At 41.7% G+C, this 14,987-nt stretch overlaps 1 protein-coding gene across 1 annotated transcript; it reads right to left on the bottom strand.

Moving 5' to 3' along the window:
* Positions 1 to 9,016: 9,016 nt before the first annotated feature.
* Positions 9,017 to 11,397, bottom strand: LOC127296890 (uncharacterized). The gene is made up of 2 exons (XM_051327118.1): positions 10,170 to 11,397; positions 9,017 to 9,369 (listed from the first exon to the last, which is right to left on the bottom strand). Exons 1-2 carry the CDS (start codon positions 11,395 to 11,397, stop codon positions 9,305 to 9,307), a joined length of 1,293 nt encoding a protein of 430 aa, XP_051183078.1. The 3' UTR covers positions 9,017 to 9,304.
* Positions 11,398 to 14,987: the final 3,590 nt, after the last annotated feature.

Raw genomic sequence — 14,987 nt, forward strand, 5'->3', positions numbered from 1 at the left:
TCGTGAACTATGCGGACATGGTTGAGTACTCACTCGACCAATAACCAATAGCGGGATGCGGAGATCCATAATGACTCCCACATATTCAACGATGACTTTAGTGATCGAATGAACCATTCACATACTATACCAATTCCCTTTGTCTCGCGATATTTTACTTGTCCGAGGTTTGATCTTCGGTATCACTCTATACCTTGTTCAACCTCGTTTCATGACAAGTACTCTTTACTCGTACCGTGGTATGTGGTCTCTTATGAACTCATTCATATGCTTGCAAGACATTAGACGACATTCCACCGAGAGGGCCCAGGAGTATATCTATCCGTCATCGGGATGGACAAATCCTTTGTTGATCCATATGCCTCAACTCATACTTTAGGATACTTAATCCCACCTTTATAACCACCCATTTACGCGATGGCGTTTGGTGTGATCAAAGTACCTTTCCGGTATAAGTGATTTATATGATCTCATGGTCATAAGGACTAGGTAACTATGTATCGAAAGCTTATAGCAAATAACTTAATGACGAGATCTTATGCTACGCTTAATTGGGTGTGTCCATTACATCATTCATATAATGATATAACCTTGTTATTAATAACATCCAATGTTCATGATTATGAAACTAATCATCCATTAATCAACAAGCTAGTTTAAGAGGCATACTAGGGACTTCTTGTTGTCTACATATCACACATGTACTAATGTTTCGGTTAATACAATTATAGCATGATATATAAACATTTATCATAAACATAAAGATATAAATAATAACCACTTTATTATTGCCTCTAGGGCATATCTCCTTCAGTCTCCCACTTGCACTAGAGTCAATAATCTAGTTTACATTTGTAAAGATATAACACCTTGGCCTTCTCGGTGCTTTATCATGTATTGCTCACGGGAGAGGTTTTTAGTCATCGGATCGACACGCTCGAAACGTATGTATTTTGTAATTCATTTGCGTCTCAACGCATCACTCATTTCCAAATGAGTTGGCATTATATATGTTTGATCTTCTGGTGGAACCTTAATTCCATTGTCTGAAATATGTCACTTATATTGTCACACACAATATAGCTTCAAAGTTCGACTGTCGAAACTACACCAAGTTCTCAAAGAACCTCTTGACTTAACATCCTTTGTCATTGTCAAAACAATGACATACTCTGCCTTCTTTTGTAGAATCCGTCACAATATTTAGAACTCTTCTAAATCTAGCATAGACAACTTCTAGCTCATTGTGCTACCTTTTAAACAACACTTCGTCTAATTTGAGATTATATTTTATATGTGACAAAACCAATATCGGTGTAACACCTTACAGCGATTTGTTTGTCATTTCTTCATATAAAAATATATATATATATCCTTAGTTCTTCTAAAGTACTCAAGGATATTCTTCTTGTCGTCCAATGATCATCATATGAATCATTCTGGTATATGCTCATAACACTTTATAGCACATGATATCTGATTGTGTACATATTATTCGTGATCTATAATCACTCATGTGTTTTTACTCATTGAGTGTCAGATACACTCAAGTCTTGTTAAACCTTCACATGGCAAGAACATTTTCTTAATATTTCTATATTGAACTACTTCAATATCCATCATATGTACTTTGACTTAAACTTATTTATGTGTTTCAATCTATCTTCATAGATCTTGACACTAAATTTGTTTCGATCCATATCCTTTCATTGAAGTTAATTCTCAATGAAACCTTTTAATCAAGTATATAATTACATCATTTATAACCAACTATATGTCACCTACATAAAGTATTATAAATGTGTCTTAGCGCTCCCACTTAATTTCTTGCAAAAGCAAGCCTCTTCATCATCTATGATGAAATCAAAAACTCTTTGACTATTTCATCTGGTGAAGATTCCAACTCCGTGATACTTACTTCATCCAATTGAAGCTTGTATAGCTATCCAAAGTATTCCACGGACCAGCAAAACTCTTGGTTGTATCTTGTATACATACTCGTTAAGTAGTGTATTTTGCCATCCTACTAGCATATCTCATAAAAGAAATATGTAGTGATTACTAGAATAATCCACATAGACTATAAGCATTGCTACGGAAGATCTAATCTTATCGTATTCAACTCTTTGAACTTTGTCGTAAACAATTTTTCGACAAGTCAAGCTTTCTTCAAGGATATTTCATCCAAGTCTATCAATTTCATAGATCCATTTACTTTCATAAAGTATTCATCTATCTTGGATTTCATGGCGTATAGCCATTTTAACGAGTCGGGGCCCATCATAGCTTCTTTGTTTGTAGTTGGTTTATCATTGTTCATAATCAATCCTTTGTCCACAAATCATTTATTTGATCACAAAGTAAACCATACCTACAAGGTTCAATATGTACTTCGATTTCCATGGCTAAAACACTTTGTAGTCATGGGAGCCATGATCGTCGTGGCCGCTTAGAAACAAATTCCGATGCTGCGCTACTCTGATCATTATGCTCAGGTTCATAAACCTTATCAAATTATATTGTCCTCCCACTCAAAAACTTCACTAGAAACAATTTCTTGGAAATAAGAAACATTGACAAACACTTTTGTCTTTGTCTACATAGTGGGAAGAATTCCCAATCAATTCTATGGGATCACCAACAAAGACATTCATCCGATTTTGGTTGTAAACTTATTTACTTATGCTATGCATACCAAAATTTTAAGAAAAGACTATTAGGATTCATACCCATACCATAACTCGTATGGTGTCATTTCAACGGATCATGATGATGCTCTATTAAGTGTAAAAGCGGTAGTCACTAAAGCATAATCCACAAAAATATAATGGCGTCATAATATTTTATCTCATCATTAATCCAACAAGGTTTGGATACATCTCTCGGATACTTCATCATCACTATGATACTCCAAGAAACGTGAGTTGTAGAACAATTTCATAACTCTCTTAGATGTTCGCTAAAACTCGTAATTCAAATATTTCCACCATGATCCAATCATAGATACTTGACTTTTCTATTACGATGATTTCCACTTCATGCTGAAATTTATTTGAATCCATTCAAAATGTTTCAAACTTTTCCTTATTGAATATATCCACATATATACTCAATTCATTGTTTGAAAGTTTTCATGAAGTAGAAGAATCTCCCGCACACAACTATGCCCAGTGAACCACATACATCATCATGTATTTTTCACTAAGTTAGTTGCCCGTTCAACTTTTGGCCTATGAACGGTATTTTAATCATTCTCTTTAGAAAAGATTTGCAAGCGCCAAATGATTCAAAAATCAAATGACTCCAAAATCCATTTGCATGGAGTTCCTTCATGCGTTCCTTTCTAACATGACCTAAATGGCGGTTCCACAAATAAGTGGAATTCAAATCATTTGCCTTATGGCATTTTAGCGTCAGTGTTATGTATGTGTGTTTCACCATTAAGATTTATAATAACTTATCCATCGTACATGGAGTAATGTCATAATTTAAACAACTCATTGTTTTTATTTGACCAGAGCAAAATAACAATTTATTAAGCTCTTTATTATAAATTCTAAGGGCTAGATAGAATGCCAATGACGAACATAATAACACTTTATTTTTGTTCTGACGTGCATTCCTATCATATTCCTTGTCGATCACTTAGGCCATTGTATTCTTGTATTGCGTTGTTTTGTATGACACTTCATACCAACCAATATAGTACTAATACCAAGAATTTCATAGTGTGAGTTAACTAGGAATACAACCATAACATGTATATCATTTATTTACACATGAGCTAGACTTTCTAGTCTTCTCTTTTCTTTTTGCCAAAATATCTTTTGTAGTTTCTCTTTTAGCTTTCCTCATTATTCAGAAAAACACTTCAACATCATTAACTTCTAGGTTTGTTGGTCAAATACCAATAACCTTGAGGTTCTTACTTTGAAGTTGATCATCATATGACAAGTGTTCCAGATTTCATTATTAGTAACTTTGTAATATGATGAACAATTTCACTCATAATTTTATCCATCATATCATGACGACTTTCCGAGACCATGTACGTACATGCTAGGCTCGTAAAGTTTTAACCTTGGTATTTGCATGTGCAAATCTAGCTTGCACCCGTTTTATGCACACGTAGAATCTATCACACCCGATCATCACGTGATGCTTCAAACGACGAGTCTTAGTAACGGTGCATATTTAAGGATGGTCACTTCATGGATATGCGAATATCGTTAGTGCCCCAATAGTTGGAGGATTGTGACGCCTTGCGTCTTCAACCTTCGTACATTCCCATAAAACTTATGAGTTTATGTAGTCTCACCAAACTTTATTCTATCATCTTGCAATAAGGTCTTAGATATCACATATATCTCATACCTTGATTATTTCTGAAAACTAAATTTTCAGCTCCTTACTTTTCAAACAGATTTGAACTTCAAGTTTCACGGAGACAAGATAACTTTAGGTACTAATTGAAACCATAGCTCTTTGAATCAACAATGTGAGGTTTACTAAAAGTTTACAATAGGACTTAATCAATTCTTGATTCTTTAACAATACGGTACCAATCCGTAAAGTTTCTTGTCAGATTTTAACAGTATTTCTATCTCAATTACAAGACTAGCGCATGGTAGAAAACGGATGCCAATACTACAAAAATAATTCAAAATACTACTCAGACTATGTTTATGATAATTAGTTCATGTTTTAATCTAATTACTAATGAACTCCCACTTAATACAACATCCCTCATAGTTGTTAAGTGGTACACGATCCAAATTCACTACACCAAAAACCGATCATCACGTGAGATGATGTAGCTTCAATGGTGAACATCAACATGTTGATCATATCATCCATATGACTCGTGTTCAACCTTTCGGTTTCCGTTGTCCCGAGGCCATGTCTGTACATGCTAGGCTCGTCAAGCAAACCCAAGTATTCCGCGTGTGCAACATGGCTTACACCCGTTGTATGTGAATCGTTGAATCTATCACATCCGATCATCACGAGATGCTTGAAACGACGACCGTTACAACGGTGCATACGAGGGGAGAACACTTTATTATCTTGATATTAATGTGAGGGATCATCTTATAATGCTACCGTCGCGTTCTAAGCAAAATAAGATGCATAAAAGGATTAACATCACATGCAGTTCATATGTGATATGATATGGCCCTTTTGTCTTTGCGCCTTCGATCTTCATCTCTAAAGCACGGACATGATCTCCATCATCAACGGGCATGATCTCCATCATCGTCGGCGTAGCGTCAAGGTTCATGGCGCCGGCTTCATGGTTGTTCACCTCATGTAGCAACTATTACAACTACTTTGAAATACTACTCAACATGAAAATTAAAGACAACCATAATGCTCTGCCGGTTGCCACAATACAATAATGATCATCTCATACATATTCATCATCACATTATGGCCATATCACATCACCAAACCCTGCAAAAACAAGTTAGACGTCTCTAATTTGGTTTGCATATTTTACGTGGTTTAGGGTTTTCGAGAGAGATCTAATCTACCTACGAACATGAACCACAACGGTGATACTAATGTTGTCAATAGAAGAGTAAATTGAATCTTCACTATAGTAGGAGAGACAGACACCCGCAAAGCCTCTTATGCAATACAAGTTGCATGTCAAACGAGGAACAAGTCTCATGAACGCGGTCATGTAAAGTTAGTCCGAGCCGCTTCATCCCACTATGCCACAAAGATGCAAAGTACTCAAACTAAAGATAACAAGAGCATCAACGCCCACAAAACCATTGTGTTCTACTCGTGCAACCATCTATGCATAGACACGGCTACGATACCCTTTGTAGGATAACGTTGCATAGAAAACAAAAATTTTCCTACCGCGAACACGCAATCCAAGCCAAGATGCAATCTAGAAGACGGTAGCAACGAGGGGGTATCGAGTCTCACCCTTGAAGAGATTCCAAAGCCTACAAGATGAGGCTCTTGTTGCTGCGGTAGACGTTCACTTGCCGCTTGCAAAAGCGCGTAGAAGATCTTGATCACGATCGCTTCCGGCGCCACGAACGGGCAGCACCTCCGTACTCGGTCACACGTTCGGTTGTTGATGAAGACGACGTCCACCTCCCCGTTCCAGCGGGCAGCGGAAGTAGTAGCTCCTCTTGAATCCGACAGCACGACGGCGTGGTGTCGGTGGTGGTGGAGAAATCCGGCGGAGCTTCGCTTAAGCGTGCGGGATATGGTGGAGGAGAGAGAGACCGCTAGGGTTTGGGGAGAGGGGCGCCGGCTAGGGCACCCTTGAGGGGTGCGGCCATGGTGGTGGCTTGAGTGGCCGGCCAGCCCCTCTCTCCCCCTCTTTATATAGGTGGAAGCCCCAAGGCTTAGGTCAAAGAGTCCGAATAAGACCCCAACCAAAACCTTCCAAGTGTCCAAACCTAGGGGGAGTGGGACTCCCCCCTTTCCTTGGTGGGGTGGCCAGCCACCATGGTGGGGAGTCCACTTGGGACTCCTCCTCCCTTAGATTGGCCGGCCAAGGTGGGTGGAGTATTTCTTCCGGACTTTTCTAGAACCTTCTAGAACCTTCCGTAGAACCTTCCGGATCATTTTAATTCACATAAAATGACTTCCCATATATGAATCTTATTCTCCGGACCATTCCGGAACTCCTCGTGATGTCCGGGATCTCATCCGGGACTCCGAACAAATATTCGAACTCCATTCCATATTCAAGTACTACCATTTCAACATCCAACTTTAAGTGTGTCACCCTACGGTTCGTGAACTATGCGGACATGGTTGAGTACTCACTCTGACCAATAACCAATAGCGGGATCTGGAGATCCATAATGACTCCCACATATTCAACGATGACTTTAGTGATCGAATGAACCATTCACATACTATACCAATTCCCTTTGTCTCGCGATATTTTACTTGTCCGAGGTTTGATCTTCGGTATCACTCTATACCTTGTTCAATCTCGTTTCCTGACAAGTACTCTTTACTCGTACCGTGGTATGTGGTCTCTTATGAACTCATTCATATGCTTGCAAGACATTAGACGACATTCCACCGAGAGGGCCCAGAGTATATCTATCCGTCATCGGGATGGACAAATCCCACTGTTGATCCATATGCCTCAACTCATACTTTCCGGATACTTAATCCCACATTTATAACCACCCATTTACGCAGTGGCGTTTGGTGTGATCAAAGTACCTTTCCGGTATAAGTGATTTATATGATCTCATGGTCATAAGGACTAGGTAACTATGTATCGAAAGCTTATAGCAAATAACTTAATGACGAGATCTTATGCTACGCTTAATTGGGTGTGTCCATTACATCATTCATATAATGATATAACCTTGTTATTAATAACATCCAATGTTCATGATTATGAAACTAATCATCCATTAATCAACAAGCTAGTTTAAGAGGCATACTAGGGACTTCTTGTTGTCTACATATCACACATGTACTAATGTTTCGGTTAATACAATTATAGCATGATATATAAACATTTATCATAAACATAAAGATATAAATAATAACCACTTTATTATTGCCTCTAGGGCATATCTCCTTCATGGCATCATACAAAGAGTTATATATTCTCAGTCAAATCAACTTATTATATTGAGTGGGAGTACCAATTTGGATCAAGTGTGAGGAGAAGAGATGGTCAAGGTTCTTCTCAGGAGAACCCAGTTTGGGAAAAACTTTGGTCCTTGGAGGTTCCGAGCAAGGTGAAAATATTTATTTGGAAAGCCTTACATGGAGTAGTACCAGGAATGGCGATTTTGGCGTCAAGGCATATCAAAGTGCAACCACAATGTCCAGTTTGTTTGCTAGGACCGGAGGATATTAGACATCTTTTGTTCGGATGTACTAGAGCTCGGCAGGTTTGGCAAGAACTTGGGTTACTGCCTAAGATTGAGAATGCAATAGTGATTGATAGATCGGGCTCAGTTGTCTTGGAATATATTCTTTGCTCTCCAAATTCTGCGGTACCTCTGATGGAGAATGTTAAAATTAATGAACTGGTGGCTGTAGGGTGTTGGTACATCTGGTGGCAACGCAGGGAAATTGTGAAAGGTGAGAATGTGAGCCCTCCGAAAAGTTCAGCTTTTGCTATTAACGCCTTGACATCAAATTTTAGTTCAGTTAAACACAATACAGTGGAAAAAGAGGTGAAATGGTCAAAACCGCCAAGGGGCCATCGGAAATTAAATGTGGATGCTTCTTATCATGTTGATGGATCTGGATCTGCTGGCATTGTCTTGCGGAATGATAAGGGTGAGGCTATAGCTGGAGAAATCTGTTTATTGAATAATCTGATGTGTTCAGCCTCGGCTGAAGCTATGGCGCTGTTAAGAGGTCTACAATTTCTTGAGCGGATTGGGTGTGACTCGGCGTATGTTGAATCGGATTCTTTGGAGTTAATTCAAGCATGCAATGGAGATACTGATCTGTTCAGTCCTTATACGGCAGTGCTAGCTGATTGCTTTCAAATTGCTAGTAGGATGGATCTGGTGATATTTCAACATTGTCATCGGGAAGCAAATATGGTGGCTCATAATCTAGCAAAACATGGATATGAAACTAGTACTAGTTTATTGTGGGAAGATAGGCCTCCTGATTTTATTAGAGCTGATGTTATTCGTGATGTAACTATTCTAGAAATTGTACCGAATATTTGAACTCAAAGCAGCAAGTTTCAGACGCACTCTTTTCCTTACCAGGGTACCGAAGGGGACTGGAAGGTTTTTAATGAGGCGGCTTGCTTGCTTAATATAAGTATTATTATTTCAAAAAAAAAACAATGATGTTTATAATCCGTTGCCAAATCTATATGAATTAATTCAGATAGTTCAGGCCACCACATCTTGGCCGCAGGGCATTCAGAGAACAACAGACTCGGGTTCAGCACCAAAATTGTGCTATGTGCCTTGCAACATTGCCCCTAGTGAGAACCCTATTGTGACTAGGAACATTGTACATTATAAACTCCAGAAGAGTGCAGTTTCAAGACAAGAGCAACCACTATATCAGCAAAAGGATATAGAATAAGCAATGTGCACCAATTCGTGCCACAAAAACATCAATCTTCAGAATTTCCGCCAAAAGAAAGTTTGAGTTGCACCCAACCTAGACGAACAAACTCAAGTTCTTGCACAAGCACAGGTAGAACAAAGCTCATACACCTTAGCCAGTCTGTTCACCACAAGCAGCAACAGAAGACACCACAGTTCGCTTCAAATTCTTCCTGGGCAGCAGAAGTAAACAGATCCATCGTCTTGACGCCATTTGATTATATCGTAGTAGCACCAACAACTGCGCGCGAAGCTTGGTGTGAGGTCGGCAACCGCCCCCATGCTGCACCATAAGATAAAAAACTTCGTAAGATGATAGGATGGGCAGGAGAGTAGCATACTCTTCCCCTCAAAATCATTCGTTTCTAGCTGTCTGAATGAACCAAACAATAAAAGGAAGTATCCACAACAGAACATGATTCAATCTGGAACTAGAATGCTGGAAGTACACAACACTGAAATCATCTCTTTCATTTGGGCAAGTTTGGAGGCAAGTATCTAGTGCATGACTGGGACTAGGTTATCCTATCCAAAACACCACAAGAAGGTTTTGGTGCTCTATACCCGCTTGGCTCAGATCAAAGCTCTGATCATTTAATTGTTTTGCAAACTGCACTAGGTAATGTGAGGGCCTAATCAGCAAAGCTTTGACTAGGTTAACCAACCTGTATGGCCTAATCAGTGCAGGATATATACTAGAGCAGCCAAATAAAGACACAGCACCAACATTTACCATGAAGTTCTTTGATCAGCTGCCTACTTAATCTGCCTAAGAACGGTTTCCACACGGAAAAAATCATTACATAATCCACCTAAGGAAACATGGCAGGAAAAAATCATGGACTACTCATAGTTCCCTACAGTCAACCCGAACTGCGGCAAAACTCAATATCCGAATAATAGAACAGTAAAAGGGATGGGTTCCTACATCTCTACGATCAAACAGAAAACCAAAAAAACAAGCAGACATGCATACAAATATCTACTCATCGACATATTGGGAGCTTTAATAGTACTCAATGGCGTGTTCAGTGTTCATGATTCCATTACATGTTTGAAAAACAATACGGGGCAAATTTGTACCTCCAGTGTAGAAGCTCATGTAGGGCATGACCTTTTCCAAATGATAATCATAAATCCTCTCGTGCACCTTCTTGTGTTCGCCTGAATTGAGATCAATTGTGTACAACCCATGTCTTGCTGTACTCAGGAAGATGACATTAATACCTTCAGCAAAACCAACTACCGACATGTAGTTGTCCGAGAGGACATCACGAGGGAGCAACGGTTCGAGCTCGATGGTCCTCTGTCGCGCCCATCCCACAGCTCCACTGGGACCAATCTCCATTGACGATAGGTAGAGTCTAGGCGTCACCACAGACGCAAATAGCAGCATGTTGTTCTCCACTCCCATGAGGTGAATGTATTCACCATGGTTTGTGTCCGGGGCATCAATCACAGATAGTTTTTGCTCATCCATGTTGTATTCGACGATACTGTCACTCTCCACACAGGGGACATAGACCTTATTTCCCACAAGAGCACTGTGCCCCGACCAGGGGCCTACGATGAAATACAGGGTCTGAACCTCGATCATGTCGCTCCACTCGCGAGTCTCTGATGAGTAGACGGCGGCGCGGGCTGTATTCCCATCTATGACGGAGCCCACCAAGGCGATGCGGAAAGGGCCGCCATGGCAGTCGAGGTGATCGCATCGATCCTTGGCGCAGAACACCGCGGCATTACAGCGTATGCGCTCTAGTTTCGTGTCCTCTTCATCCCACTCCCACCACATGATGTCGCCGCACTTGGGGCTGGCGTGAATTTCCCACTGGTTGCCGGTGACGAGGTCGCAGACAACGAAGTCCGCTTTCATTCGAGGTGTGTAGAAGAGGACGAGGCCGTGCCGGGAGTCGAGTACGTGCCAGTAGGGGCGATCCTGACACGCCGGCGGGCGGAAGGTCGCGGTGGAGACGAAGTGGGAGACCCAGTACGGTCTTCTCCGGTAGTGGAGTTCCTCGTAGAGGAAGCCCAGCATGGGCGGCGCCCCATGGAGCTCGCGGTACTCGCGGGCGAAGTCGGCGTCGGAGATGATGCCGCGCCAGCTCCTGCAGACGGCGGCGGCGCGGACGAGGTCCCTGGGGTCGTGCGGCGGCAAGCGCTGGAAGATCTCGCGCATGAGGTCGTCGACCAGCGGCGGAGGAGGCCTCATCGCCATGGGGGATTTTGGGGATTTTGGTGGAGGGATTTGGGCGCATTCGGCGGTGGAAGTCGAGCAGGGCGCCGCCGCTTGTGGAGTTTTTATTTTCATTTACCCTTTTTCTCGATGCTTTTCCCTTTTTTTAGGGTGAGATGTGTTTCCCCCTTTTTTTTTTAGGAAGAGAGACGCTGCGAGAATTTGATGGGAGAATGGACTGGGCTGGGCTATTGCCTCTTGCATATGAGATCGAGGATAATTTGATGCTAGGGAGTAGAAAAATACGACTGTAAAAATGATTGTGCTAAATAGAAAATTGAATCTGCTATAGGCCCTTGGCAGCATTTCATGAATACAAAATATTTGAAAGATACTGACATTTTTTTTATTTAAGGAAGAAACCTGGTCTCCCTTATGAAGATATATACAGAAGGTTAAAAATCTTTATCTAAGTGGCAGGAGGATGCAGGTAGGGGATGGAAAATTGACAAGTTTCTGGTATGATGATTGGTGTGGTCTTAACCCTTTAAAAGATACTTTCCCTGATATTTTTGATATCTGCAATGAGCAAAATGTTAGTGTAGCTGGTGCTACTGTTTTTGGCTGAAATTTCTCCTTTAGAAGGTACTTATCACCTGATTTGATTGTTCAAGTGCATGGGCTGTTGGGTATAGTGAAGGCAAACTTTGATGTCACAAGAAAAATGCAGACCTTTCATGGACAAAGAATGATATTTTCTCTGTTAAATCCATGTACAACCATCTTTGCAGGAATGGGACTGACAAATCTTTCAGACACCTGTGGAAAAGCAATATATCTCTGAAAATAAACATATGGTTGTGGCTTATATGACACAATGCAATTGGAACAAAAGACAATTTGCTAAAGAGAAACTGGGCTGGAAGTGCTTCTTGTCAGTGTTGTCACAAAGATGAAACCATATCACATCTTTTCTTTGACTGTGCAGCACAATTGCCATGGCAAATGGGGCATCTGACAACCTGGGCGTTTTACCTAATTTTTTGGTGGTTTGCTCGTCTAGTTTCAGCCAGTAGAAATTTGCAGATTGCTGGGCTAGCTGCTATATGCTGGGCCATTTGGAAACTGAGAAATAGAGCTTGTTTTGAGAACAAACTCATTAAATCTCCTAATGAACTAATCAGTTTTGCTGTTGTCTTTATGAATTAGTGAGCAGGTCTGCATAATCCTTCTGATGCAGAAAACATCAGAGCTGGTGCTGCCAGTCTCCTTTGCCTTGCTGACAAGGGATTAACTTGTCAATGCCTACGGATTGTAGACTAGGGTTTAGTTGGAAGTAGAGGGCAAGTAGATCTCGAAGGTTTCAGCCGAAAAGTACTCGACGATTATGAAAATTAGGGTTTGAGAGACAATGATTCGATGCTTTCTTTGTCCCTCGACTCCCCCTTATATAGGAGGTGGAGCCGAGGGATTCGTGTTGTACAAGTTACAGAGTCCGGGAAGGTTTACAACTCATCCCGCAAGATTACAAACACCACCTCTATTACAATTCTAACTTTCCTTAATATCAACTTGGGCTTCCGAATCTTCATATTCTTCGGGTCGTGGGCCTTCAGTAAACCCAGGGTACTATCTTAGGCAGGCCCAATGGGGATGCCTATGTCAGTAGCCCCCGAGATTTTACTTGAATCGTAGAGTCAGGGAAAATCTCCACTGTTTATTTTTACTCGACAACTGAAAACTTCTCTATATTTTTTCTTATGAATCTCTATATTGTACAGGGATAATGGTAATTGGGGTTAGTTCATCTGAAGGATCAGGTACTAGTTAACTGCTCTAGTGGCAATCCGCAAAAACCTACTTCAAGATCACGTCCCTGGACATGATCTCGGGATACTGGTGTAAACTTCGACAGGTGCCGCTTAAGGTCTTACCATTCTGTCGAGTCCCAGTCATATTTATCGGGTACCTAACGCGTCCGTTAGGATTTTTCTTCGTATCTGTTGATACGGATAAAAGTAGCAAACCAACGTCAGAGACGGCGCCACGCCGCACAGAACGGATCTGGGGTCTTACCTTCGCAAATTTGCGGCATTCAGAAATTGATCGCAACTTTGGCGTTCTGAGAATATATTGTCGAGTGCTTATTCGGCTGTTGGAATGGCACATTTTATTGAGTCAATGGATGACTTTATATTGCTCTCCCGATGGGAGTATATGTAGAGTTAGCTATAACTCGAAATATACTCTTTTGCTCTTCTATCTTTCTTCTTTTTTTCCTTTCTTTCTTTTTTATAATTTCATCGGGCACGCGGACAGCGTTCCCGATGGGAGTTGCCCCCGAGGCTACGGCCAAGGACTTGTGCTTGGGTGTAGGCTCCACGCCTTATGCTGCTATATTTTCTTTCTCTCCCGAAGTTTTCAAATTTCTCGGGTGCGCGAACAGCGCTCCCGATGGGAGTAGCCCCCGAGGCTATGAGCAAATATTTGTATTTGATCATAGGCTCACGCCATTTCTATTTTGTCTTTCTTGATCTTTTCATTTTTTCAAAGTAGCCCCCGAGCATTTGATCAAAAACTTGTATTTGATCAAAGGCTCTCCAATATTTTTCCATGTCGCCTTTTTATGAAGCTGTTGAGTCGAATTTTTCTCCCGCTAAAGTGACGTTATTGCCGACGATAGCCATGATTGCAAGTCCGAAAATCGCGAGAAGTCTTCTCCCGCTGCCTTGCGGGCCCAAATTATCCATTATCTTGACACGTCGTGCAAGTGGGGGACACACGTCCTCCGCTTTTCCTGGCGCATGTACTGTAACTTCTCCAAGGTTAAAATACTTTTTTACCCCTATTCCACGTGGTTATCATCTGCCGCACACTTTTTCCATCCAACGGTCTGCCGCTTCGCCGCACCTCTATATAAGATCCCCTTCTTCTTCCTCGAGCACTTTCGCTCGCGCCGTTCTCCTGCTCTCCTCTGCAAAACTTCCTACTGCGCCCCACAACTCCCTGAGCTCATCTTCTCCAAGCTGCATTCCTGCGCCATTGTTAATGCCACCGCGTAGGTTGACCAAACACAGCACGCCGGAATCGTCGATGGCTGCCGTAGATCTGGGAAGCGCGGAGTGGGAGAGGTCCAAGATCTCCACCCAGGACATCAACCTCTTGAAATAACTGGGGATCAACAAGAAGCCCAAGGCGCTGTGCTTCCCTAGTGAAGAAAGCTACCCAACCCCTCCAATGGGGTATCGGGTAAGTTTTATCGACCATCTCATCCGCGACCTTTCTTCCCCCATTCATCCTTTCCTTCGAGGATTGCTTTTCGTTTATGGTCTGCAACTTCACCACCTCACGCCCAATTCTATCCTCCACATTTCCATTTTCATCACCCTCTGCGAGGCCTTCCTTGGCGTCCAGCCTAACTGGGCGCTACGGAAGCGCATTTTCTTTTGTCGCCGCAATGGCTCTCCCAATATCGCCTATAATGTAGGCGGTGTTGGTATCTGCGTTCGCCCCGATGTCGAGTATTTCGACGTCAAATTCCCTGACTCAGTTCAAGGATGGCGCAAGAAGTGGCTATACATCCGTGAAGAGAACCATGGATGTGCTGAAGACAATATTCCCCCTTTTGACGGTGCCGAGAAAATCTACCGCCGCCGCTCCTGGGATGCAGAGGCTACCGAGGAAGAAAAGGCGGCGACAGAGGCATTGATGACTCGCATCCACGA

This window comes from Lolium perenne, chromosome 4 (assembly GCF_019359855.2).
Source record: "Lolium perenne isolate Kyuss_39 chromosome 4, Kyuss_2.0, whole genome shotgun sequence".
In the NCBI taxonomy this organism is placed as follows: domain Eukaryota; kingdom Viridiplantae; phylum Streptophyta; class Magnoliopsida; order Poales; family Poaceae; genus Lolium; species Lolium perenne.

Bases quoted from the DNA above. Each gene is read 5' to 3' on its own strand.
- LOC127296890 (XM_051327118.1), bottom strand. From the start codon at position 11,397: ATGAAAATAAAAACTCCACAAGCGGCGGCGCCCTGCTCGACTTCCACC. The intron at 9,370-10,169 runs GTACAAATTTGC...CTTATGGTGCAG, and splicing joins CATGAGCTTCTACACTGGAG to CATGGGGGCGGTTGCCGACC.